At 33.5% G+C, this 27,552-nt stretch overlaps 1 protein-coding gene across 4 annotated transcripts in view; it reads left to right on the top strand.

Moving 5' to 3' along the window:
* The window catches only part of LOC125696690 (sodium channel protein type 2 subunit alpha-like), a 72,796-nt gene that overhangs the window by 23,935 nt on the left and 21,309 nt on the right, over positions 1-27,552 (top strand). For all 4 annotated transcript variants that reach the window (XM_048952706.1, XM_048952704.1, XM_048952705.1 and 1 more), the window contains 9 exons: positions 550-691; positions 838-1,044; positions 4,103-4,402; positions 7,685-8,032; positions 8,692-8,824; positions 9,104-9,342; positions 12,283-12,456; positions 14,568-14,924; positions 17,174-17,659. In XM_048952706.1, coding sequence (XP_048808663.1) covers positions 550-691; positions 838-1,044; positions 4,103-4,402; positions 7,685-8,032; positions 8,692-8,824; positions 9,104-9,342; positions 12,283-12,456; positions 14,568-14,924; positions 17,174-17,659 — 2,386 coding nt within the window. The remainder of the gene's footprint in view (positions 1-549; positions 692-837; positions 1,045-4,102; positions 4,403-7,684; positions 8,033-8,691; positions 8,825-9,103; positions 9,343-12,282; positions 12,457-14,567; positions 14,925-17,173; positions 17,660-27,552) is intronic.

Below are 27,552 nucleotides of genomic sequence, written 5' to 3'. Positions count from 1 at the left end.
TAACACTGTTTGATAGAAGAAATTCTCAGCTACAAAACTCTATTTTTCAACGTAGTCACTATCATTAATTGTGCATTTTTGCCAGTAATAAACGTGAGCCTGCATGCCGTGTACTTAAAAATCTGCACCAGTGGAGGTAACCCACTGTTGCTGTCGCTACTGCTGAAACACACCCACCACCATCATCCATCTCACTGTGCTCACATCCACTGCTGGGTCTACATAAATGTTCACTAAGTGTTGATGAATGTCAATGGGTGCCATTTTTTCCATATGGAAAAATTCAGTGACACTGCTTTGTTTCATGTACACTTCCATGGCAGACTCCGTTTTGTCAGATTGCCCCTCTGCTGCCATCACAGCACAAAATGTAATGGAATATTGGTGGGAAGGCTCAACTTCTGCTGCCATACCAAAACTGTCCTCTAACGCCATGGGCCAACACAATAAAATAGGCATTATTTCTGGAGCTATATAGAATTATACTATATATACTACTGAGGAAAATAAAAGTTATGAATAAATACCTCCTGTTTGATTTTCACGTAGGCAGTGTCCAGAGGGATATATATGTGTGAAAGCTGGTAGAAATCCCAACTATGGTTACACAAGTTTTGACACTTTCAGTTGGGCTTTTCTGTCACTCTTTCGGCTAATGACTCAGGACTTCTGGGAAAACCTGTATCAACTGGTAAGCAAATTTTAAGGCATAAAATCTAGGCTAAGTTGAAATTTTCAGCTAACAGCAAAGCATTATGGTGTTGAAATAACACCATGGAGGTGAACTAATATTGGTAAGAGATGGACTAATATGCAGATATGCTTTCTACTTCCTAGACACTACGTGCTGCTGGGAAAACATACATGATATTTTTTGTTCTGGTGATTTTTCTGGGCTCGTTCTACCTGATCAACTTGATCCTGGCTGTGGTTGCCATGGCCTATGAGGAGCAGAACCAAGCAACTATGGAAGAAGCAGAGCAGAAAGAGGCAGAATTTCAACAGATGCTGGAACAGCTAAAGAAGCAGCAAGAAGAAGCACAGGTAATGATGGATATTGTACTTTCTAAACAGGCTTACTCTAAGAAATGGATAGTAAAATCTTATGAATTAGAAGAAAAATCTTGTCTGCCATGCAAGTTTCATAAGTTGAAATAGCCAATGAAAAATCAGGAATTAACCAAATGACAAATAAAGGCAAGTAATTATATAGAAAAATAAGTTCTCAAAAAAAAAAAAAAATTAAAAAAATTTGAGATAACAATGTCCTACTAACCTGAATAAGTAGTCAGAGTTCATAACACTTTTATGTTACAGATGTAATATTTCTCATCTGTGATCTGAGTGAGAATTTCCAGGCTTGCTTTAGTTAACAGTTCCACTCTAATACTCACAAAACAGAGAGATGGATAGTAGACAGTGTTCTGTTAGGTTCCTATCCAGCAAACTCTTTAGCAGATCCCTAATTAAAGCACACTGAAGTTAATCAGAAGTTTACATAACCTTAGAATAGACCAGCAGTATTTATAATAAAGATATTACTTCTATTAATAAATTTTTATTTTCTTTGAAAAGAGAATTATTTCATACATTCATGAAAATAAGAAATGCTGATAGAAACTTCTGTGTTAAGTTTTAGTTGTCTTAAAGTAAAGTATGCAGGAATCAAGTTCTGTAAGTCAGATATCTGCCCAATTTCTGGCCTGATTTTCAATTTCTTTTTCTCTAGTAATCATTTTTAACAGGACAGTGCTTATAAAAAGCTATCAATTAGGATTTTCAATGAATCTACAGTTTTGGTAGTATTTTCATGCAGCTCTTACACTAGATTAGAATGATTCTGTAATGAGAGTGATAATAGGAAAAGAAACTCTGAATCTTTTACTTAAGAAGTTTTGTACATCACCTGCGAAATCTGATAAGCATATGTCTATTTTTGTCAAATCCTATCACTTCCAAATCTCTAAGAAAAAAGAATCCTGCAAAATGCAAATTAACAAAAAAGTTAAATATCAGTAGGGAGCACATTTCTTAAAAAATATGATACTTTCATACCTGAAAGTCACTAAGCCACTTTTAATTACATCGAGAGCTATCTAGATGTTTGTGTGATTCATTGTGGAGACAGAGAAGATGACCCAGACTTAAAAAGAGAAGAACTGGAAGAAATAGACTATGAGAAAGGTTGGATAAAGGCCAAGTTGTTGTTACTTCTTTAGATGAATGACTACTCAATTAATTAGAAGTAAAGCAGTATTACAGTCAAGATCTCTTTTATGTTTGAAGATGTTAATGGAAAGTACTAATTTCAAGGTAGATCACTGAGCTGCTGAATTGTTTCACGAAGCAGTAACCTATCTTTTCACTCCTTTGACATGGGATCTATTCATCCACAAATCTAAGTTACACTGTGCTTTAGTTTACACCATTATTTTGAAATTTGCTGTCAGTACTGAATAGATACGCAGTGACTCAGCATCTGGTCCCTTATCTATGCTAGAACATCAGAAGGACAATATTCTGAAGGCAGTATGACATAATTTTGAGTATCTCTTTTAATTGATATACACTTCATAATCCTCTTAATATCTTATTCTCTGATTGGCAGAAAAGTTCTGTATCAAGTCAACTTGTACAGCATAGGTTGCTCATTGTGATGCAGAAAGTCATTAATTTGTACTGTGAATGAACTTATTTTGGGCTATCTTTTTCAGCTATAAAGACAAATCCAATCCCTTTTTAAATACTTGACATCAAGTATTTAAAAATACTTGATTTATAATACGTTTTGCTGGATAATTACAAGTCATCTTTGCTATGTAGTGCTAGTCTCTTGCCATTTCTCACACCATCCTTTTCTGGAAGCTCACTGGAGCTTACTGGCTTTCCAGATACACTTTACACAGCGGGATTTCATAGCTAGTCCCCCAGACGTTTCTTTATAGGAAGCGTATTTGTTATGCTCTCATTTCGTCCTTTATTTCATGACTGCATGTACCAATTTTCCCAATGAGCCAACTCAGACAGCCTGACCACTGCAGTTGATGACAGAGGTTCTGAATTTTGGGACTGTTCTTTGCTCCATCTCATCCTTTTTAATCACAGAAGAAACCTAATCACAGAAGAAACCTTTTTCTGCTCCCTAGCAGCAGTAGCAACAGGAATTAAATGTACCTCTGTGTTTTTATAACAAAGCCCTAGACTGCTGCAACAGTGGGAATGTGGGAAAAGAAACATGAAGAGGAATATGGTGCTCAAAGACATATTAAGGTCTTTAAGCAAGGTGTCTGCTCTTAGACAGAAATCAAGACGGTGTCCTTGCTGTGATGACACCAAGGAAAAGGCTGGATTCAATTACCTGCTACTTGGATTATGATACGTTAACTCACATGGTGGATGTCAAGGATTAGCTTTCTCTGTAAAGACTTAGAGGGGATCAGCTGAATTAGAACATAACCATGACCTTATTGCTCTCTACAACTACCAGAAGGGAGGTTGCGGGAAGGTGGGAGTCAGCCTCTTCTCCCATGGAGCTAGCCATAGAACTAGAGAGAATGGCCTCAAATTGTGCCAGGGGAGATTCAGATTGGATGTTAAGAATTCTTGGCTGAGAGAGTGGTCAGGCACTGGAATGGGCTGCCCAGGGAAGTGGTGGAGTCACTGTCCCTGGAGGTGTTCAATAAACATCTGGATGTTGTACTGAGGGACATGGTTTGGTGGGAAATACTGATGACGGGTGGATGGTTGGACTGGATGATGTTAGAGATCTTTTCTAAGCTTGGTGATTCTGTGATTCTATAATGTGAGGCAAGAGGAAATCTGGAAAAAGGTCTGAAGTAGATGAAAATGCCTCATGCTTACACTTTCCTGACTACCTTCATTTTAGACCAGTGTCTTGTGAAGTCTTTAAGGAATAATGATGCTCTTGTACTGCTAAATCTGGTGTTTAAGTAAACCATGGTGTTAAATAATGAGGAGCATCTCAGTAGTTTGTTTTGACTGTGTACAACACTACCAGAGGGATAATAAAAGCAATTGATAAAAAACAATAAAATTGTTCATTTTTGGCTCAATAAGAATACTATGTTTTGTAACCCGACAGGCTACAGCAGCAGTGGCAGCAGCATCAGTTGCATCAAGGGATTTCAGTGGGGTAGGGGGATTAGGAGAACTCTTGGAAAGTTCTTCAGAAGCATCAAAGTTGAGCTCAAAGAGTGCTAAAGAAAGAAGAAACAGAAGGAAGAGAAGAAGACAAAAAGAAATGTCTGAAGCAGAGGACAAGGGAGATATTGACAAGTTTCCTAAGTCTGAGTCAGAAGATAGTATCAGAAGAAAAAGTTTCCGCTTCTCCACAGAAGGAAGTCAACTGACATATGAAAAAAGGTTCACGTCTCCCCATCAGGTACAGCACACTTTTTCTATTCTATCATGTACATCTGTTCTAGTTTGGCTTTTATTTTGAACTTTACATATTGAAAATTATTTAAAAGATGAGCAAACAAATAAGCAGTTAATAGTTTTAACAGCGTTAAAGTTTAACCCATTCTATTAGCGTAGGGATAAAAAGACCAAGGATAACTGTTTATGTTAACTGTTAATATCTTAACTGTTAGTTAAAACATTTCTGAAAACTTATTTCTGAAGATGTATTTGGTAGATTAGAGAGAAATCAAAGACACTGACTAGTATTCATATATTTGTATTGTGGTTCCTCAGTTGCAGTTCTCTGTTGTGCATCCATTTCAAAACATTACAAATACGTAAGTACTTAAGCAGACTATACCTTCAAAATGCTCTGAATAGGAAATTCTACCACTAGTTTCTATTGGCTTTCATTATCTTCTTTAAACAATAGATAAAGAGAAAGGTAGTTCTAGTTTTCCATAGTAAAGACAAAATATATAGGGATTGCTTAGGCTTGTATTTACAAAATTTAGCCATACTGTTCTTTCCCAATGGAAGCTCATTTTGCAAGACGGAGAATCTTACAGAAAAGGAAAGTGAATGATTTGACTCCACTCAAGAAAAGAGTCACTGACAAAGCCTGAGAAGAAAGGAATTTCTGGTTGCTGGTCTTGTGCTTTAACTACTCAGTAATAGGCTTCTCCATTGTTTGGCCTAAATTCTCTGATGCTATTTTATATAATTCTGGTGAAGGATAAGATTAAATAATATTACATTTATGTTAAATATATTTATTTTTGCATGCACAGATTGATGCAGAATTAAATTATCAATAGAAAAAAATAACTAGTCTGGGAACACATATAATAAGAAGAGGAGAATTTGAGACAAAATTTGAATAGGGTATATAAATTTTATGTAGCTTTATTAACATACAGTAAAGTATTGTTGCATGTATTTATTCATACTCTGAAACTGTCAGAAAGCTTTCATCCTATCAGCTGTCATAAAAAAGTATGAAATGTTCATCTAAATTGAACAAGTTTAGGAAGGCAAGGCATGTGAAATGACTTTCAATAATATTAAAATCACATGTGAATTCATGCTGCACATTGAATAAAAATCCATGGAGATCAACTGAAAAAAAAATTGTATATGTTTCAGATTTGAAATAAAGCAAAGAAATAGTAAAATAGACTGGGACATCATGAATTGTAGAGCAGAAAGGAAATAAGTGACCGCCTGAAATAAATTTTAAAGGGCATTTAAGATTTTGAAATACAAAGAGATTTCCATCAAGCAAATAATCAAATTGAAGATAATTAATAGAATTAAAAATTGCCTTAGTAATTGTATATGTGCAAAAAGACTCTGGGACAAATATTGCCTGCACATAAACAAAGTAAGACTGAGCTGTCATGTAAACTGAAAAAAGAAGGTCTGGTTTGTCTTGTTATCTATGCAGTAAGCTCCTGAGTGAAATAGGATGGCTGAGCATGAAACAACACAGTAGAATGGTAAGGGGAGATAATCTGCCCAGCCAGCCCCTACAGAGGTTTTGTCCTTTGACACAGTATTCTGTATGCGAATGAATGATGCACCCTCTGTGAAAAGCTAGGCTTTCCTTTCACATCTTACTTGCCAGCAGCTTGAAGGCAAATATATTTCTGCCTCTACATGTGTTAAAATTGCTGTCATTTTGGCTTATAGCTTTTGTCCAAACCTAGTAGGGATATTCAAAGCAGGCATACTGCTCCTAAGTCCCTGAGGGGCCTGATCCATTTAGCTGTGCTCAGAGCTTGGTAGCATGTATTGGAAAGACTGGATAACATATAAAACAGCAGCAAGGGAAGCTTTCTCTATAAAGCAAGGATAGCAGTGCTAGTCAGCTGAATCCTAGTAGATGTGTGATTATTTGAAGGACTGTAGTTGGGCCAAATAGTAGTATGACAAGATTGCAAGAGCTGCAGTAATTATTTTAACATTTTGACAGGTTTCACTGACATCTCCCATAGATGCTACAGCTATTTATATGTGGAAAAAAAACAAAACAAAACAAAAAAACAAACATAAAACAGCACTTTTTTTCTAGTCAACTTTACATATTGATAGCAAAACCATTTGGCTGATATTCGGTAAGTAACTCAGCCTGAGGTTGACAGCCAGCATAAAAAATGTCATCCCAATTTATTAAGATTTGGTATAGCTTTAAGAGCAGAAAACTACCTATCATAATGGGAAACACCTGCAGCGTTACTAGTTCAGCACACATATAATGTGTATATATATGTAGCGGTCTGAATATTTGGTTCTCAACATTAATATGGATTTTTATATGCTTTAATTTAATTATAATTATTCTGAGATAAAGGCATTGCTCTTGCATGAAAGCACTTTTCACCTGCAAGCAAATTGAGAACCATCAGAAACCAGTTTTACCATAAAAAAAGACAAGAAGATTTGCACAAAGACAAGGATGAAGAAAGCTTAATGCAAGGTGTCTTTTTTCCACAGTTAGCACTCATTTTATTTATTCATGAATGCTGTTAATAAAATATGTAGCATGGGAGAAGAGCATTCCATTAAGCTTCTATTGTAATTAAAAGATTAATTGCCAACAACCGCTGATTTATTTTTCTCATCTGTAAGAGGATATCTTTGGGTATCTGTGTCCCTGGTGAATGTTTGCTGTGCGTTGTCTGATGGACACATGGTAGGTAGGTGTTCAGCCTACTGCAGCACTGAGTGCTATGCGCAAAGAGTGCTACTAGGCATATTCACACTGTCCCTCCAGAGTTTCTCCAAGCCCCTGTCTGCTAGTTTTTGAGTACTGCTTATATTGTTTCATCATTATTGAGACTACTGTCAAGAGGACAGACAAGTTCTGATAAGTTGGAATCCTTAGGAGTCCAAGGGATGAAGAAGGGAAGAAAACTAAAAAGACTTTCAGCTCTGCTGTAAGTAGAAGATACAATAAGATATAAATCTGCAAGCCTTGATACACTCTCCAATATACTCATGAGTCCATACAAACTCAAACTGCATTTTTTGCTCAAACTGCTCAACCTTGCTATGCCTCCTACACAACTTTTCTTCAGTCCTTCTATATTAAACTAAAATTTCATATCTACTTCAGTCCCATTAATGAGCACATTCTCCACATAGTCACTGGTGCTATTGAAGAAAAACCTAAAAATTCTTTGAAAAGTCAAGAACTTCTGTATCTTGGAACATCAGTTACAGAGCTGTCTTTTTTGTTTTCTATTTAAATCTTTTGCAGTCTTTGCTAAGCATCCGTGGTTCCCTGTTCTCACCAAGGCGCAACAGCAAAACAAGCATTTTCAGTTTCAGAGGTCGCACAAGGGATATAGGATCTGAAAATGACTTTGCTGATGATGAGCACAGCACTCTTGAGGACAATGAAAGCAGAAGAGACTCTCTCTTTGTTCCCAATCGACATGGAGAAAGGCGTAACAGTAACATCAGTCAGGCCAGTATGTCATCCAGAATGGTGCCAGCCCTTCCAGCCAATGGGAAGATGCACAGCGCTGTAGATTGCAATGGAGTAGTCTCCTTAGTTGGAGGACCTTCAACTCTAACTTCTCCTACTGGACAGCTTCTACCAGAGGTAATTATAAGCAAACAAGCAATTCCTGCAGTTTTCTTTGGGCACAGAATTTTTTCTTACTGTTCACTTCGGCATGCCTTACCATTTCTTATAGCTGTGAGAAATAACTTGCAATGGTTTCTAAACTACAGAAGATAAGGGAAAAAAAAGTCCTCAAGCTTGTATGTCTGAGCCTTACAATAGTATTATATTCTCTTTGCCTTTAGCAAGAGATCTGCACAGAGAAAAATAATATGTATATATAAACTAAATCTGCCATTTTGTACACAGTTTTGCCTCAAAAAACAAAGCTAGGCATTTGATATAAAACTAAGGATATAGGAATAGGAAACTACTGGTGACAGGTTTCAACTTAGATAATTTTTTTCTTGAAAAAAAGAAAAGTCACTATCAAAAAGACACCTAGCAAAAGTTTTGCTCACTCTGCCACTTAAATGAAAGCCACCTTTGCTCCCATGTTGCTTGTTCCTACTGTTGTCTATTTGTTGCATTTCCACTGAGTTGCTCAAAAGCAGAAAGGTTCCTACAGGAAGAGAAATCTTCAGTGTGTTAGAAAGATCTGCAAGTCTGATTTTGATTGTCACTATACATTTGTGAAGTAAATGTAATTAATTGGCTGTTGAAGAGAATGGTTTAATTCCTGAGCACTTCATTTACAGGGCACCACTACTGAAACAGAAATAAGAAAAAGAAGACTGAGTTCTTATCAGATTTCCATGGAAATGCTGGAAGATTCTGCTGCAAGACAAAGAGCAATGAGTATAGCCAGCATACTTACAAACACAATGGAAGGTATTTGATACATTCAGATAAACTTTATTAAATCCTTGCTATCTACACACATACGGTTTTTGCTTATTTAAAGGAAACTGAGTACATTCATAATTTATATATACATGACAATCAATACGGTCCACAGGTTTTAGGGAAGATTAGACAGTTGCGAGCTGTTTATTTAAATAATTTAATTTTTTAACATGTTTTAAACAAGAGTTCACAGAGATTATAATTGAACTATTGATTATTTGTTATTTTTTTCTTGTTCTTTTCTTTTTTTTTTTTTTTTTTCAGAGCTTGAAGAATCCAGACAGAAATGTCCCCCATGCTGGTACAGATTTGCAAATACTTTCTTAATCTGGGATTGCTGGAGTCCATGGTTAAAAGTAAAACGTGTTGTCAATTTAGTAGTGATGGATCCATTTGTTGATCTTGCTATAACTATTTGCATTGTTTTGAACACCTTGTTTATGGCCATGGAACATTACCCAATGACAGAGCAATTTAGCAGTGTCCTTTCTGTGGGAAACCTGGTGAGTGCTTTATCACACAGTTTGATCTAAAAGTACTATTTTTTCTAAAAGAAGAAATGTGTAAATGCACTGTATTGGCTTTAAATCTATTCTAATTATTATTATTATTATTATTAATAATAATCCATTTAGAAACTGTATTTATTATTTTCCTAAACAAACAGTTTCCTGGAGCCTTTAACTTTCTCGAATCTGGTAACTATTGAAATGAAATAACTAGATATGTTTGGAAATGTAGTCTTCACTTGTCAGATTTGATTTCTTGAGGTCTACCTTGGGGTTTTATCTTTAAAAGGTTAAAGGAGATTATCTAGCTTTTACTACAATGTTGATATTCTCTCACAGAAAGTATTTTTCCTGTGTGCGAAGTTGAAGAAACATTTATATGTCAGAATTTCACTTTGAATTTTTTTCAGTTAAATTACAGTGAAAGTATGTTTCCAAGAAAGGCATATTTCTTGCTAGCAGTATATACTTGCCACTTTATATGACTGAAAAAAAGTTTTACAAACTTTTTTTGGTAAGAAAGATTATTATTTATTCTCTAGTAAAATGTACTTTTTATTTGTAAGTCTATTAGTGATGCCATTCTTGGTTTTCATCTGATCTGGAGATTTACAGTGACATTCAATTCTTTTTCTGAGCAGATATGTAAGTGTGGCATCACACATAAGTACTTGCTTCTGATGATCAGGAAACAAGAGGAATGAACTTTGCAAGTGCTTGTTTCAGGGAAGGACTCATACATTTTTTAAACTGTTGCCACCTCAAGTAACTACTGGCAGTTTACACAGGAGAATGTGGATTGATTCCCACAGCATGCAGTCCTGAAAAACCAAACCTATTGAGTCTTTTGAACTAATAACACAAGAAAATTAGTTTTGAATATTCTGCTAATATTTGAATGGAGCAGTAATACATTTCTCAGCCACAGTACATTTTAAAGTCTAAACATTTTCCTTATATGTACTGCTAATATAAATGTCTATGACTTTTCAAAAAAAAAAAAAGTAACTAAAAATAAACATACTGCCAAAAGATATTGTGTGAACTAAAGTTTTCTTTCTCCTGGACAAAGGCTTAGTCTCTAGCATATTCTTGTTCATTTCAAATTACAGAACATTGTATTTTAATACATTAGTCTGACATATTAATGTTAGAATGATCTTCTCTCACCATTTATACTTTCAAGATCTTCAGGCTTTTCCCACCTCATACATTTTTTACTCAATGCTAGCAACAGTGATATTTTAACTACCTTTCTAACAATTCAGTATCCTTAATCAGGACTATATACAAGCAATGAATATTATTCCTGCTGCTTCCAATTAAGTTCCTTGTACTAATCTATTAACCTTAGTTATACAGTTTGCATACAAAATATGTTAATCTACTGCTCACTTGTGACATCATAGGCTGTTTGAGGATAAATTAAACAAAGCAAATATGAACAAGCCTTTGTGTAGTATTTAAATGAAATGGAAGAAATAGTTATAAAGTGCAATTATTAATTTTCATACTACTGAAATTCAATGTGCAAGATTTTTAATTATAAGAAAGCTTGAGTTTCAGTCTGCTAAAAATGTACTACTTTTGTGTATTTGTGGATGCTGATATGCTCAAAAAATGTAGTTTGTGGATGGCATGGGTGTGGAGGAAATATTTTTAAAATAAATGCTTTAAAAATTTTATTTCAATTATTTTGACAAATATTATGACAGTTTTGTCAACAGTTATTGTTACCTTTTTCTTTACATTTTATTATATTTTCCTTCTTTATACTTATATTTTCTTTATACATATACTTTCTTTAAAGAAATACCTATTACATTCTTCTGAATATATGGTAACACCTTTCATATCTCAGTTTAATAGTGTATTGTTTCTAGCTATGTTTTCAGTTTCTCAAAAGTATAAACTTTAAAAATTATTAGCATTTCTAGTTTGAAAATGCTGAATATTTCCACATTATATCCATCTCCTAATTTTCTTAAATTAAAAGCTGTTTATAATTGTCATGTTTATGTACACACAATGTATGCAAAATTAAGCTTTGCTTCCATGCAACTTGCTGGGAGGACTAAGAACAATCTGGATGAAGAACTATCAGAATGCAATTGCAGAGCACATCAGTTTATATCAGTAGATTTTTGGATCATGTGGGATAGCTTTTAAGTGTTATGCACAATATTCATATGGTTTTAGTGGCTTTTACATTATGTTCTAAAACTTCTTTATTATACTGTACTTAACACTGATCACTACTCACTGCAAAAATGTCATGCTGGGATTAATTCTGTACTTTCAAAAAACAAAGAGCACTGATCATTTCACAGTTGACACCTTCAGATATTTCAAGTAACATTTTCACCATGTAATCCTTTTCATGCAAGGAAATAGCTATCACACGGAAAAATAGCTGTTCCTGAATGCTCTATATCCTTATGAAAAGTCTAACGAAAAAATTTCAGCTACCACCCATACACTTTGAGCTAAAACAGACACCTTAGGAAGCCTGACCCCAGAAGTCCATTGTAACACTTCTGTTGAGACTGTGGGAAAGGATAGAAATTACTGTCATTTTGTTTTATTTTAGTGGGAGAATCCTTCAGAAGCAAGGCTAAAAACACTAGATCATATCAGATCAGGTGATGGTGAAATCTTTTAGTTAGTGAACTGGATCTGAGCTGTTCACTGGTAAATATATTTTTTTAGAAGCTTATCAATTTTGTGCCCTCCTATATGTGTCTTGATTTAGTAATTTGCTTTTAACTATAGTCTTTATTGTGCAGAGATACTTAGATGCTGTTTGGAGATAACAGTCATCTATTTTACAGAAACAGGCACAAATCATAGGTAACAGAAATGAAGCTGGAATAGAAAAAATTGCTGAGATATATATTTGTGTCAGAACAACTCAAGTAATTGATTTTGTTTTAGGTATTCACTGGAATATTCACAGCAGAAATGGTACTAAAGATAATTGCTATGGACCCTTATTATTATTTCCAAGAAGGCTGGAATATTTTTGATGGTATCATCGTTAGCCTTAGTTTAATGGAGCTTGGTCTCGCAAATGTTGAAGGATTATCAGTTCTTCGGTCATTCAGATTGGTAAATACTTTGATAATTATATATATATATGTATATTATATACATATATGTGCAATTGTATCACTTCAGAATTGTCCTGATTTATGTAATAATTACCAGTAGTGTAAGGACATATTAGACAATTAAATGTCTCACATATTTTTTCATATATGGCTAAGTTACAAGTTGTAACTGATATGTACAAGTTTCAGGTGTTAGTCAAATGTTATCTTTTCATATCAAATTGTCCTACTGATATCCTATTGTACTGATATCCTTTCCAATCATAAGACTAACCGCTATCTTTTGAAAGTTTTGAATGTTTTCATTACACTGATTTCATCACCATCAAAGCTGAATATCTGTAAGAACATATCTATTGCCACTAGAATAAAGAATCATAAGTTTTTTAGTCTTTTTATTTGAACATTACTTTGTGTTCCCTGTAAAATCCTTAAGTATGTCCTCTCTTTACAACAATTTTAATGTGCACTGAGAATAAGCTGTTTTTAGGATAAGAATACTTAAATTGAGATACTGTTGAGCTTGTACTAAAAATAACGTATTTACAGCAATTAGTATTCTACACAATCTAATCTATAGGTAAAGCAATAGAGGCACAAGTGTCATGATGTAAAAGTCTGTCTTATTAGTATTTCTTACGTTACCTGAAACTATGTTATTCCTGAATATATAGAGCAGACAGTAGTTTCGTAGTTTTTTAGCACCAGCTGCCATGGCACCCAACTTCATGTACCATTATTAACTGACTATAATTTTTAAGTTAGTAAGTACAGTGTCCTGAAAGGACATCTCAAGATCAACATGAAATTGTTGCTTTAAAATTTCCCTTGAAGTAAGCCTATAAAACCCGGTGTGGTGCTGAGAGAAACATGGGACTAAGTCAGCAAAGAAGGAGTTGGGAGTAAGGAGAAGAGTACCAACTTCTGTCTGTCTTTAGGAACTGAAGCAGTAATTATCTGTGAGTGGATGTTCAAAAATACTAAAACTAAATCTAATATAAACACAAAATATGTTCTTTTTCTCTGTGTGCTGCTAAGATGAAATGCTGGAGTTTAGGGAAATAGAAATCTCCATGCTCTCTTTTCCCATTAAAATAATATTATTTGTTGTGAAGAAAAAGTTAGTTTACATAAACTCAATTCTGCTATACACCTTGGACCTAGCTTCTCTGATCACATGTGATTAGAACGCATTTGTACACAAGTTAGAATAAGCTGCCAATCACAAGAGATTTTGTAGGGAGATTTATAGCCTTATTTATTTCTATTACATTTTTATAAGCAGTGAAATTATTAATATTGAAATTTAATTGTTTAAAGTTGACTTCTGATATGTAAAATGGTATGTAAAATGAAGAATGTAATCTATATTTCATTACAGCACAGTATGGACACCACTAAGTAGAAGCCCTTCTCTGGAAAAAGCTCACGAATTAAAACTAGTGTATGTGTAAACAGTCTTAGTTGTTTGCTTTAAAATGTCAGGAACAGCAGGGAAAACAGCTGGCTTTCCTGTGTGGCATCTCAGATAAGTGAATCTGAGTTGATTAATAGATTTTGCTAAATTCTCAGGGAAAACTTCTCAATGCTAAGTAGTAATGCAAGTATTTTCAAATAAATTCAGATACTCTGACAGGAATAGACAGTCTACAGCATTTCATGCCATAAAATTCCTTTTAGAAGATGCCATAAATATGTTACAATGCAGGAAAATAAGGGAATGCAGAAGTTATCCATTTAGCATATACTATATTATATCCTTCTCAAGGATTACACAACTATTAGAATTTCCTAAAATGCAGTCTCTTAAAAAAGTTAAAATATTATGAACTTAAAATGTTTTGGTTTTTTTTCTGCCTCTTGAGTACGTTTTGATCACACATCTTGCTCTTACTTTTCCTTTCTTACTAAATTCTGAACCTTAAATTGTGAACTGTCTCCATAGGTTCCAAATTCACAGAACACAAATAGACAACAGCCAAAGAGATTATATAAAATAGACATCATAACAGATGGCGTTTACAAATCAGAACTCTTCATGAATAATGGCACAAGGTACCTCTAGAACTATGGTATAACTAATGGTTCCTCTGCATTTTTGTTTTTCAGCTTCGTGTTTTTAAACTGGCAAAATCCTGGCCAACTCTAAATATGCTGATTAAGATTATTGGCAACTCAGTGGGAGCTTTGGGCAATTTGACCCTGGTGCTGGCCATCATTGTGTTCATTTTTGCTGTGGTTGGGATGCAGCTTTTTGGGAAAAGCTACAAGGAATGTGTCTGCAAGATCTCCAGTGACTGTGTGCTTCCACGCTGGCACATGCATGACTTTTTCCACTCTTTCTTGATTGTATTCCGAGTGCTGTGTGGAGAATGGATAGAAACGATGTGGGACTGCATGGAGGTTGCAGGCCAAACCATGTGCCTTATTGTTTTCATGCTGGTCATGGTGATAGGAAACCTAGTGGTATGTGATGAACACTTTTAAATTGTGATGCAAAAATATATATTATGTGCAGCTAGGCAATAAGAATGTTTGTCATACTTCTATTTAGAAGAAACACATAACTGCTTGAGCTAGATTTTGGGTAACAAAAAAAATTATGCTCTTTTACACTTGTATTTCCATTCAGTAAGGTAACATTACTATGACTTTAGGAATGTAGGAATGCACCAAAATGACCCACTGAACATCCTACCATGGAGTGATGGAACTAATTCATAGACGTTATTTAAATCCAAATGTTATCTCAACTCATCTTGAAATAATAAAGACTATGCTGCACCAGCTCATGGGCAGCATCTTGTTTGGAAATTTTTCTTTTTAAAAAGGGACTTCCTTGTACTCATTGCAGATAATTCTGACACTAAAACTTCTGACTTAATTAAAATAAAGTATAATGTAGTTTTGTCATAGTAGCATATCTTGAATTAAAGTACTTTTTGCCCTGCCTAGATGTAGAAAGAAACCTCAAATATTTTCAGAGTGATTAGTCTTGCCTCCTAAAAATGCATTTGAGAGTTTCTACTTCAAAATTGTAGAATAAATTTTTATAGAAAAAGTTTAATTCATGCTGACAATTAATGATGAAAGGTTCACATATTTCTTTGTGAAAACTTCTTAGAAATCAGGATTATAATTGGAAGGCACAATTCATGTTTACACTTTAAAATTTCTTTTAACATTCACAGTAAATTCTGAAATGCCTAGAATTTATATTTCATTATCTGTCAAAATTATCTTCCTTTAGTGACTGATTTTAATGATTTATATTTATGACATAGAATTCACAATGTTTATGTCTTAGTTGTTCAGACAACTTAGCAATCTTGACATTAGATTTGCAGAAATGTGCAAGCCTGAGAAAATTATTTATGATTGGTAAACTACTCCTTATTTTTTCTGCAATAACTTATGGATATAAATACTGTTTCCAATACAAATTACTTCATCTTTCCTTCAAATATTTACTTATTCAGATCTGTTGTTGTTTTTCCAGGAACTGTGAAAGTATTATATTTTGAATAGAGTTAAAATGAGAGGTCTAACACATTTAAATAAGGGGAAATTTATTTCGGATAGGATATGAGGTTTTTTTGGTAGATCAGAGGGTTTTTTTTTTTTGTATCTTGAAATTATATAAATATGATAGAGAACAAAGCATTTTTCTTAAATTCAGTGGAAGGAAGTTGATGTAGGTTGTCATTTTGCAATGTCATGACAGCTTTTGATGCCTTGTGGCCTCCACTTAATCCAAATATAGGGAAGACCACGTTGAAGTCTTTTCAGCTGTTTACCAATCCATTCCTTTAATAATGTGATTTTATACAAAGTTGTCATATATAAAACTGAAGGTATGAAATGATTTTTTGCTTGTAGGCTTTACGGAAATAACTGTAGTTTATTGGAGGTGACATTAAAATAACAGTAACAATGTTTGAATTCTGAAGTAACAAACCACAGTTCCCAGGCAATATTGATGCTAGGATTGTTATCTGCTGATGAGGAAAGTCTGTTTTACTTTGAATTCCTATCAATAAGATCAAATAAATTTTTCTTTGTTGCCAAGTGAAAAAGGAAAAAAAAAACAATTATAAATAATGTAATTATTAGTAACGGAGATTAAAGTAAAAATTTCATTTTAAAATATTCTATTCTTTTTGTGACAAGCTTTATAGAACTTAAGATACAAGAATTAACAGAATATTACAATTTTATGGTATAATCCTTCAAACACTATGTAGAAAATGTAAGTAGGTTATTATAGCATTAACTGATGTATGTTTCTAAAATAAATGCACCATAGAAATCTATCTAATTTTATAGGATGATACTTTTAAAATTCTACTTAACTTCCAGGCGATTCCACTAAGAGATTTAGAAAGAAGCATTTCAGTCCTCTGATGGATGTGTACAGCTACAGTTTTGTAATTTTTTTTTTCATTGTACACTTAAACAACCCTGCTACATCAAGAAAAAAAAAGTAAAATCAGGAAGTAAAAATGCTTAGATGTTAGCTTGTCTGTTTTCAGCTTCTGGATATTGACAAAGACCAGTGAGGAGAGGTTTTGTAATGGGTATTACTAATTGGTGTCTAAAATTAGCAAGTGTGAATGTTCTTTAAAACAATCTGTGCTTTTTTACATTATCCTGTAAAAATATGAACTTCTTATATGCGTGTATTTATTACATAGCTGTATTCTCTCATCTTTTAGGTTCTGAACCTGTTTCTGGCCTTGCTGCTGAGCTCGTTTAGCTCAGACAACCTTGCTGCTACAGATGATGATAATGAAATGAACAATCTCCAGATTGCTGTGGCAAGAATTCAGAAGGGAATAGATTATATTAAAAAAAAGATACAGGAATTCATACAAAAAGCCTTCGTTAGAAAACAGAAAGCTTTAGAAGAAATCAAAGCACTTGAAGAGCTAAACAACAAGAAAGACAGCTGCATTTCCAATCATACTGCTGTTGAAATAAATAAAGATATGAATTATCTTAAAGATGGGAATGGAACTACCAGTGGTGTAGGCACAGGCAGCAGTGTGGAAAAATATGTTGTTGATGAAAGTGATTATATGTCCTTCATAAACAACCCAGGCCTCACCGTGACAGTACCAATTGCTGTTGGAGAATCTGACTTTGAAAATTTAAACACAGAAGAATTTAGCAGTGAATCTGATATGGAGGAAAGCAAGCAGGTAGGAGCTTTTGTGTCTTAACTATTACACTATAGTCACACATTTACATATTTGTCTATTTCATACTCAGAGTTCTTCAAAATAGTGTCTCACTGTTTGTAACTATATTTTACTTTTTATTATTTTAAGTAAATACAATTCAAAGAAAAAAATTGTGCTATGTGACAGTACACTAAGAATCCTTAGACTTTACATTTTTAATACTCTGTTTATTAGCATTTGGAAGATGTATCATATGGTTATTCATTTTACAATTTTTTAATGAAGTTTTGGGGCTAGCACACATTTCATAAAACATCCTTTGTGTACCTAAATGTGGTTTGGATTTGTGGAATAAGATTCTTGTAGAAGACTAATGTACAAGTGTATAGTTTTGCATATCTAATCAAATACAAATTTAAAAGAAAATGCATTTTTTTTCCTGTAGTTAGAGTAGTTTTAAAAATGAACCCTGAGGAATGATAAATAAATTATGCATTTTGAATTATCTAAATTTTTTTGTGAGTAACATTCATACTGATTTTGGGTTAAGAGAATATTGCCTGAACTGAAACAATTCAGACATAGATCAATGCCACAGTACAGCAATATCTCAAGCTGTCCTGGAGGGCACACTGACGCTGTAGTATATATGCATATAGAAGCAATTTACGTGAAAGTCTTATGCTATTCTTACTGGGCAAAGAAACAGAAGTTGTCCTAAAATACAGAAGCCAAGTAGCTCACATACCAGCAAACATGGTCAGGTGATCAAAATATTAATAGAAAAGTTACTATACTGGAGTGATGAGCAATAACAAACTATTAAATGCATTGACTAAAAAAAAAAAAAAAACAAAAAAAAACATTGAAAAATTATTTTCAGTGCTTTTAAAAATATAGGAACTGTGAGGCTTAAGGGATCAGGAACCTTGGATAAATATGTTTTCAATTGGATCAGTTGCTGTTATGTTGTTAGGTAGGTTATTAATACAAAAGCATCTGTTTACTATGAAGCAAGCTCTTCTGTAAAGAAATCCTGCATTCATGACTGTATCAGTGGCAAAGCTGCTCTATTTTCAAATAATGCTGTATTCCACAGCAATACCAAACTATATCACACAGCTTTAGCAGACTACCGTGACCCAGTTAATTATACTATGCTTTTTTTCTTCAACAAAAACGAGTAACATAAAGAGTGTGTGCTTATTTGCAACAGTAAAGGTTACTCTGCATAAGAAGTGTAAGTTTAAAAGCCAGATATTCCATCGAATTGCTCAGTTACAGGACAAATATTAATTTATACTGTGGTGTAGCATGTACATTGTCATAACAATTTCCAAATATAAGAGAATCGAGAAGTGCAAATTATACAAATCATGAGCTCAACTGGTATCAGAAAACAAGCTTTCTCTGGGTCTGAGAGCTAAGTGTTTTTCATGTAAGCTAATCTAGTGAAAGTGTTTTCTTTCAGTGAACATTTAGCAGTGTCTTTAAGACTTCTGATATGTTCTGATTCTTTTTCTTTAAAATGAATCTTCAATCTAAATGTTCAGCTTTCCTTGTGGTTAGTTTTGAGAAATACAGTGATAAGTGCCTTCCTAATAACTCTGCCTTACAAATATATATGCTTAAAAATTTTCTGAATAGGTAATTTTTTCAAAACTTTTTATTGTGCATTAGGAAGTTCAGAAGGTAATAAGCTGTGGTTACAGGTCAAGCTAACCTCAGCAGCAGAACTCAGAGGTTGCCATCCTCATCTGTTTCCAGATTCCCTAACAGTCTTTACTACCTTCTCTGCCACAGTGCACGTACAAGGCATGTCATTGAAGCAATATAAATTAAACAGCTGTCCCATAGGTATTATTTCATAGTTTCTTCTTTAAGATTGATTATATGGATCAGTTTAACAGTGCACCACCATGTATTTTATCGGAATAGCTGAGGAGAGAACTAATTGCAACATTAATGCAGAAATTCCTCTGCTTTCAAAGTGAAGGGTGTAAGTACATCCTACGAAAATGAATTAAGGTAGCAATTTTAAGGTATTTTCACAAGTCAGTTGCTCTGTTCATTCCCATCTCTTCTTGTTTCAGGCATCATACTTTTTCCTTTTTCTAAGGTTACTCTGAACTTTCAGTGCTATGCTAAATCAAAAGTGATTTTGCCTTTTTAAATGAACTTTAAAAGCACCATTATGGCTGCAGGAAGAGAAATAAAATCCAGACGTCTGTAAAAACAATATGAAAGTGAAAATTACAAGTGCCTGTGGAAAATCAACCAGTAAATGATAAAATACATACATGTTAAGATGTTGTGGATAAATTTTCAATGGGGATAAAATAAATGTAGGGCATCAGTAGAGCCTTGAGATTTCCATACAGTGTCATGGTCACTACCATTGCAAAGCCGGAACAATAGTGCTTCCCTCAAGTTCTGCTCACAGAGAACTGTTTACCATGTCACATTTATCTGTACAGCAAAAGAGTACATCTTGTGAATGCTAGCTAAAAAAAAGTGCTCTGAAAAATGTGAATTCTGTAGTGATTTTCATTTTTGCTCTGTATTCTTTATCCCACTCTTTCTGGATGATTTTTAGAGAAAAGATTAAGTACTTCTATTTTATTGTGTTCATAAAAATGCACCCACTTTGGTAATATATGAACAGTTGTTCTGATGTGTGACAGGAGTTTACCAGAATTCCTAATCTTATTCTGCCAAGTCAACAGTAATGTCTCCTGGTACCCTCTGATTTTCTTCTAAGGGATATTAAGGACATATTGGTTCAGTGTTGAAGTTACCTCTTTAGAAAAGTACAGCATTATTTGCTTTATCTTGCTTCTCAAGGGATATCACTGAGACAACATTCCTGACTGGAGAAGGGCTGGTCCTCAAAAGGAGGGTAAGAGATGGGGCGAAATCCCCTGCCTTAACTGCAGCAGTGCTTAATGCTTAAAATTCCCTCAGGAGATATCCCCCTTAATAACTGGTTTATTCATTTATTTATATTTTTAGCAACAGAGTTCTGGGAAGCTTGAACTGTAAAATGAGCTTTATCTTTTTTTGAATTTTCTTGATTGGTGCTGATGTTAAGAGCAGAATGATTATTTTATGCTTGTCACCAACAAGAGGTCACGACAGAAGCAGGGGGTGGGAAGATGCCCATGATAAAATGCCACAGAATATATGACTGTGGGTTTCTGAGAAGTAAATGCTATTTTTTTCTTATTTTTGTTATCTGTTATGTTGTGTTACAAAACAACTCTAGCCACTTTTGGAAGGTTTTGGAAGGTTGATTCCTTTATTTTTTTTCCTTGTTTGTAAAAACACCTGCTAATTAATTTCCCAGTTAATAAATAAGTAACTTCTCAATTTTTCCAGAAGGTATTCTGGAACCCAGTTGTAAGTTCCAGGTCTAAACAAGATCTTTCTCATAGATATCACTAGAAATTTAGGGAAGTCTGTTTGGATGTAATGCTAGGTTAAAAAAAAAAAGACTGTATGTACTCAGAAGAATTTGACTGCAATGTCATGTTCATCAGGATAGCCTGGCCAGAAGTCAAACCCACATAATTCTACTATTGCTAATTCCCAAATAAGGTGGTAGTTTATTCATTATTTGGAGGAAAGCTTTTCCCCAGCCTTCAGGGGACTTCAGACTTCTTTTCACTGTACTTATTTTGTCATCAAGATGTACTTGAGATATGATTTGTTAAAGAACCCAGAACTGTATCACAAGAGTCAGGTTGAAGGGTTCAGGATAAGCAAAAAACAGATAGTGGCTTCAAGAACCCAATTCTGTGTTAAAGTCTCTCCAAATCTACTTTGGCTTTCAAATTACAGTTGACTTCTCCCAAGACACATCTTAACCTATACATCTTCTAGTTTTTATGTCTGCAGCTTCAGAAAAGGCCTTTTCTTTGCTTATTTTGCAATGACTTGACATCATGTACTTGAAGTTACCCAAGTAGCTGTCTGACATGGTGAAAGCTCAAGTTCTATTGTCTCAACACCTGACACATAAACCTGCAGTCTTAATTGAATATTATACTTAACGTTATTGAAGTTAATGAAAAGCGTCTTTCTTTTTACATATACTATGCTAGAATATTTCTTTTGTAGCTTCCTTTTTGCATGTGATTGATTACCTTACACAGATGATAAAACACTCTAAAATCAGAGCAAGTAAGTTAAGATTTCGTGAAAAACTGTACAATGAAGTATAAGTGGATAATGAAAAACCAAATATGCAAAACTTGAGATCTGGATGAGAAAGAGGATTTATTGTAAAGACATTAAAAGTTACCATTTATTTTAGCATAATAGTTGCCTGAAAGTAATTGAAAGAAGTGAAGATTTTATTGAAGGAGGATTTTATCAGTACCTACTACAGGAAAACAGAGGTGCAGTAGCCAGTGAGATAAATAACAAATTTCTGTGCTGAAAATATGATATTCAAGATAATTAACTTAAAAAGTAATAACTTTAAAAATAATTTTTAAAAAAGAGAAGTAACTAATAATAGTTCTGACAATGATTTGGCAGATAATTTGCTGTTTTTTAAAGTTAACTTGTGGATGATGTTTCTATTACAAAATATACTTGCTAATGATGTATACTATACTTGCTAGTGATGTAAATGGAATATGTTAATCTTACCAGAAATCAGACTGCTAACTAGTTGTGTTTTTGTACTACTTAATAACTGCACGTTACCTCTGAATCACAACTTTCTGAATAAAGTTTTGGATTTCAACATAGAAAAGTAATTTCAAAGATGTTATTCAGCTATGTAAAGCTGGTTTCACTACTAAAGAAATATCTGCAGGCGTCTATCATGCAGAATTCCAGAAGTCTTTATATCTAAAGTAAATTTACAGTAAGTATAAATTTGCATTGAGAAGTAAGGCTGCTCAATCAACTTCTGAAGTCATACCACATGGTTTTAATAAAAGGGAAGATATCCTTCAACATCTAATCTACTGAGCTTTCAAACCCGGGAATAAATTCAGTTGTCTGATCAGGGTCACTTGTGTTTTTGTGACTAGTTAAGTGAAAAAGAGTTACTGTGTGCCAGAAGTTAAGCATTGCTGAGAAGCTTCAATGAGTTTCTTAGCCAAAACTTACCCAGTAGTTATTTGATCTCTGAATCTTTTGGAAGATCCTTTTTTAATCACATTTCCTTTAAAATATTCAGCCACCTAAATTCCCAACTGATCAAATCAGTGATGGTAACTTCTTAAGTTACATATTTTTACTTTCATTGCCATCTGTAACTTTCACCACTATTACGAGAAGTATGAAGAAAGAATGGGAAAACATAGATCTTCAAAATATGTTGCTTACTTTATGTACATTTTTTTCAAATAAAAAACATAGTCACATAGCCAGTTAAATGAAGATGAGAATGTTAAACCAAAACCTTTAAACCTTTAAATTTTCATTAAAACACATAAAGCACTCTATAAACACTGGAATGATTTCCAAATCTGCTAATCGTGACTTTATGAATTTAATCATTGCATTTTTATTTCTGATTCACAATTTCAGAGTGCAGAGTACTAGGTCTAGTTCCTGCATTTCTTATTTTAGTAAAATAAACTAACAAGCTCTGTAGAAAGGTTTGTAGAGCATTCCAGGTGGTATGTATTTCCCTTTTTGCCAGCTGATCATAAACTATTTAATAACTATGTTTTAATTGTGTTAAAGACATATTTGAATTAGAAATTCCAAAAAGAAGAAAACTAGAGATCCTGTGTCTTGAACTTCACTACCTACCATTCTTACTTCTCACAGGGGTAAAACCAAGCTGGAGCAATCAAGAATGCAGCTCTGGTGCTTTTTAACCAGGTAGAGCAACGTGTCACCACTTTCACACAGGTTACCTAAGCAAGTTATACATATATATGTATATATATATATAATCACTTTTTAATGGATTTTGATTGGCCTGCATGCTATTCAGCTATGTTCCTTCCCTATCCATTGCAAGATAGTAGAAACATGCACAGCTGCTCTCTGCTGAGTCATGGGACTCACATCACAGCATGGTCAGGTGGGATTGGCAGCCCCAACATACATTTTTTAACTCTGCTAATGATTTTTCTGGATATTATAATAAAGTCTTTAGCAATAACTGCATGTTCTGCAGGTTATGAAGTATGGATCATAAAAGTACTGGAATGTTATACTTCAACGAGGCCAAAGAAAAAAGGGAGCATGCACAGTTTTTAAAAAATAAAAACAGCCCTTTTTGATTCAGCCCTTATAAATGTATATATTTAATGAAATATGCTAGGTCATTTATGTAGTGATTATTGCCACACTTCAGTTCCTTAATGAATGAAATTAATAAATACAATTTAACTAATTACAGTAGCTTGTATAAAAATTACATTGGTATATTTTTAAATCTGCAATGCACTGTAATGCAAGTCCTCAAGATGCTACGAACTACATTCTGTATTCATTTGGGCAGTGCATATCTTGAGTTTTATGAACTGCAGGAAGAACAGTTTCATAATTGCTGAAATTATACTTAGCAAAAAAAAAACCTCTAAAAAAATTCTCAGAGTGTGCCATTCAATAAAAAAATCCTTTCTTAAATGTTAAACTCCAACATAAACAGTGATATTTTTGAATGTGTTTCACAATAACCAAGTCTGTGACTGAGTTGGCAGATTTTACTCAGAGTAAATGAGAATAACTGTAGAGTAGTCAGCACTGTTTTTATAAAATGTATAAATTTTATAGAAGTGTGTAGATTTACCCTAGTTGTTTTTTTTTCACTGTGAGTGAATATAATGTCCATCATAGCTTCATTGGCAGAGCTTTGGGAATAGGACAGGAAATATTACACAGAAACTGAAGTTATATGAAACTATGAAGTTCCGATTATCCCAGTAAAAATTGAAATAAAAATTTTATTGAGATTGAGATTTCAGTCCTACAGCTGGATTCAAAGTTGTTATTTGTATATGTACATTCAGGCAGTCTCAGCAGCTTCAAAAGAACAACCATACTGCTCCATTTGTACCACTGTGCAGTGTAATGTTTGACATTATACTGTAGTATAAATTGTTCAGTGATACCAACAGAAATTTATATTGCTGTGTGTTCTGAAAAGTCTCTAATTTAAATGATAAATTTTTAAACCAAGATATGCCTCAAACTCAAATAAAGCTCTACGGAAAAAGTTTTTTTAAAGTTGATTTACTAATATAAACGTCAAATATTATAAGATTTGAGACTTAAAATAAGTTTAGAATCTCTTTGGAATCATCAAACTCCATTACTTGATACTTTGTCACTTAATTACAGTGCAGCTTTAAAGATTCAAAGGATAATACAACATGGCTAAATTACTAAAGGCAATTTGTAATGGCTGAATCCCTTTATTTTTACTGTCACTTGAATCATGAAGCAGTTTGTAAAGCTTAAAGTTTTTGTTGCCTGCTCTTGCTCTTATTGAAATATAGAACAAAATCACATGAGAGCAAGACTGGGTGTTAAGTGAATGCATTTTCTCGTAAATGGGCACATTAACATGCTGTTGGTCAAAGCTTGTTTTAATGATCTAAGCTGTTGAAAATAGATGCACTGCTCTGAAAGGATGATATGGAGGCTGATTATATGTATGTTTAGCCAAGTGTTTGGGTTGGTGATGAAGCATTTTTTTATTACATCTTTAAACAATAAGATTTATGACAGTATTTTCTGAAAAATATAATCCCATTGATGTAGTCTTTTTTTGGGATTTTATTTCTGTGTGTGATTTCCACAGCGTTGCTCAGGCTTCTGCACTAGAAAAGCATGTTGTTTTGCTGACCTAGGACTTGAGAATGCTGCATCATAAGCAATTGCTTTCAAATGTATCCTTGTAAAGAAAAATGTGGTATTGTATCACTGAAGACATAAACAAGTATTTCCAGGGCATGGCATATTCTAGAGGCTGATAAGCACATGTATGAGCTGAAAGGAATGTCTCTTGAGTTTCCTTAGTTTCGTTAGCTTTATTGCTAGAAAAAAGGTCACCTTATTTAAAATTTAATGGTTCTTTCCTAATGTAGGGACTTGGAGCAAAGAAGAGCAATTTTAGTAACTTCATGGTTTTTTCAGTAATTCAATTGCTGAGATTATTTGAAAAATAATGAAGAGAATGCTTTATTTGAAGAATAATTAAGAAAATCATAGTTTTTTTACTGTATATAAATTGCAATTCAGTCACTTGTTTTCAGCAGCTATGCTGACAGGACTATCTGAAACAGATCTGATTGCATGGGATGAAGCCATTAAAGAATTGACTACTTTTAATTGGCACTCATAAAGATTAATTATTTATGCTCACTATGAACTTTTCTCTTTCTACTATTAAGTCAGTAATTGATTTAATGATGATGGATCAAGCCATAAGGGACTTTTAGTTTTTCTAACTTAAATGTGGCAGATGATTGTTCTCACATGATTTAGGTTTTATTTAATGAAGAAACTGCCTATAATTTGTGACAATTTTCCTAATCTTTATTTCTTTTATTACCACGATATGTAAGAGAATTGACTTATAAATCTTGTTTCCTTTTTTTTTTTTTTTTTAAAAAAAAAAAGAACCTTATATGTGAATAATTAGGTGCTGTGTTAATGATTTTTAATATAGTCTACAGTAGAGGGCATTTTGGTCTGTAAACGTAATACAGAAAGCAAAGTTTAAAATATTTCCACTATGCAAAGCACAGAACATTTTGGTTCAGTTACTGCATGACCAGCAGTAAAATCATTCAGTTATAGGCAATGCAGCAATAAATGTTTTATGTATGTAAATTTTTGAAATCACAGTAGCAAGCACAGCATGAAAGGGGAGACATTGACGCTTACATGCTTAGTGATTAGTTTTATAAACTAACCACTGCAAATATTGAAATCTCAGGGTATTTATCCAAATCTTTTCACATTTGTCAATGTGATTTTCCAGGTATGACAGATCATGGTATTTGGAAAGGGAAAGAATGGTTTTCAAACTAATATCAGTGTGCTTGTCAGAAACCTTTCCATTGTGCAACACATCCTTTATTTTTGGTCACAATTCAGTTACAGCTGTGTAAGCTGAGGTCTGATTGACTCCATATTGACAATGGATGCATGTGAGAGCAAAAGGGCTTCTTGAAACAGCCCTGAAATTACATATTACCTAGGATAAATTATTTTTAAATATAAATCATCTCATGTGAGTTGAATATGAGAGAGGAATTACTTACCAAATTATATAAAGAAACGTATGCCTTTGCTTCAAAAAATCTCTCAGCTCCCATTGCCTTTTTCTGAAAGGACTTGGTTTGAATTGAAGAACTGAATAACTACTTTTAATTTGCAGCAATTCTCTGAAAGAGAGAATATATAGTATTTACTTTCTAAAAAGTTTTCATCTGTTATTTGAAATAAAATAATTCAAATCATCTGAACAAGTAGTTTTTTAACACATATTCTAAAAACGTCACTATTTCGAAAGCTAAATGAGAAAAATGCTTGGTATTGAGAATTCTCTCTCAAACTGTACAGAAAACTCTAACAGAGGTCAAACTTCACAGCCAGACCTGCTTAGCTGAAAACTGTAAAAACTTCTGTTATGTCATCTCATAAACAACTTCAGTGTTTAAGTTAGAAATGCAAGTTAGAAACTAATGATTGCTACGCAGTATAAACCAGAAGAATTTCAGTGCCATGCTTTTCTTTTTAATGTTGCTTTCAGTTTACAAACCTTATTTCACAATAAAGAAAATGTATTTTGGATGAAGAAATTTAACACATAAACAATACTGACAAATGAAAACAAGTTGTAAGTTCTGTGCTCAGTTTTTGCATTAATTGTATTCAACTGTAATAGGTTTGTCCACTCTAACTATGCTTTCTTAAAAGAAGAA

The sequence above is a fragment of the Lagopus muta genome, chromosome 8 (assembly GCF_023343835.1).
Source record: "Lagopus muta isolate bLagMut1 chromosome 8, bLagMut1 primary, whole genome shotgun sequence".
Classification (NCBI taxonomy): Eukaryota; Metazoa; Chordata; class Aves; order Galliformes; family Phasianidae; genus Lagopus; species Lagopus muta.
The sequence above is the reverse complement of the archived record's forward strand: the minus strand, read 5'-3'. Positions and strand labels throughout refer to the sequence as shown.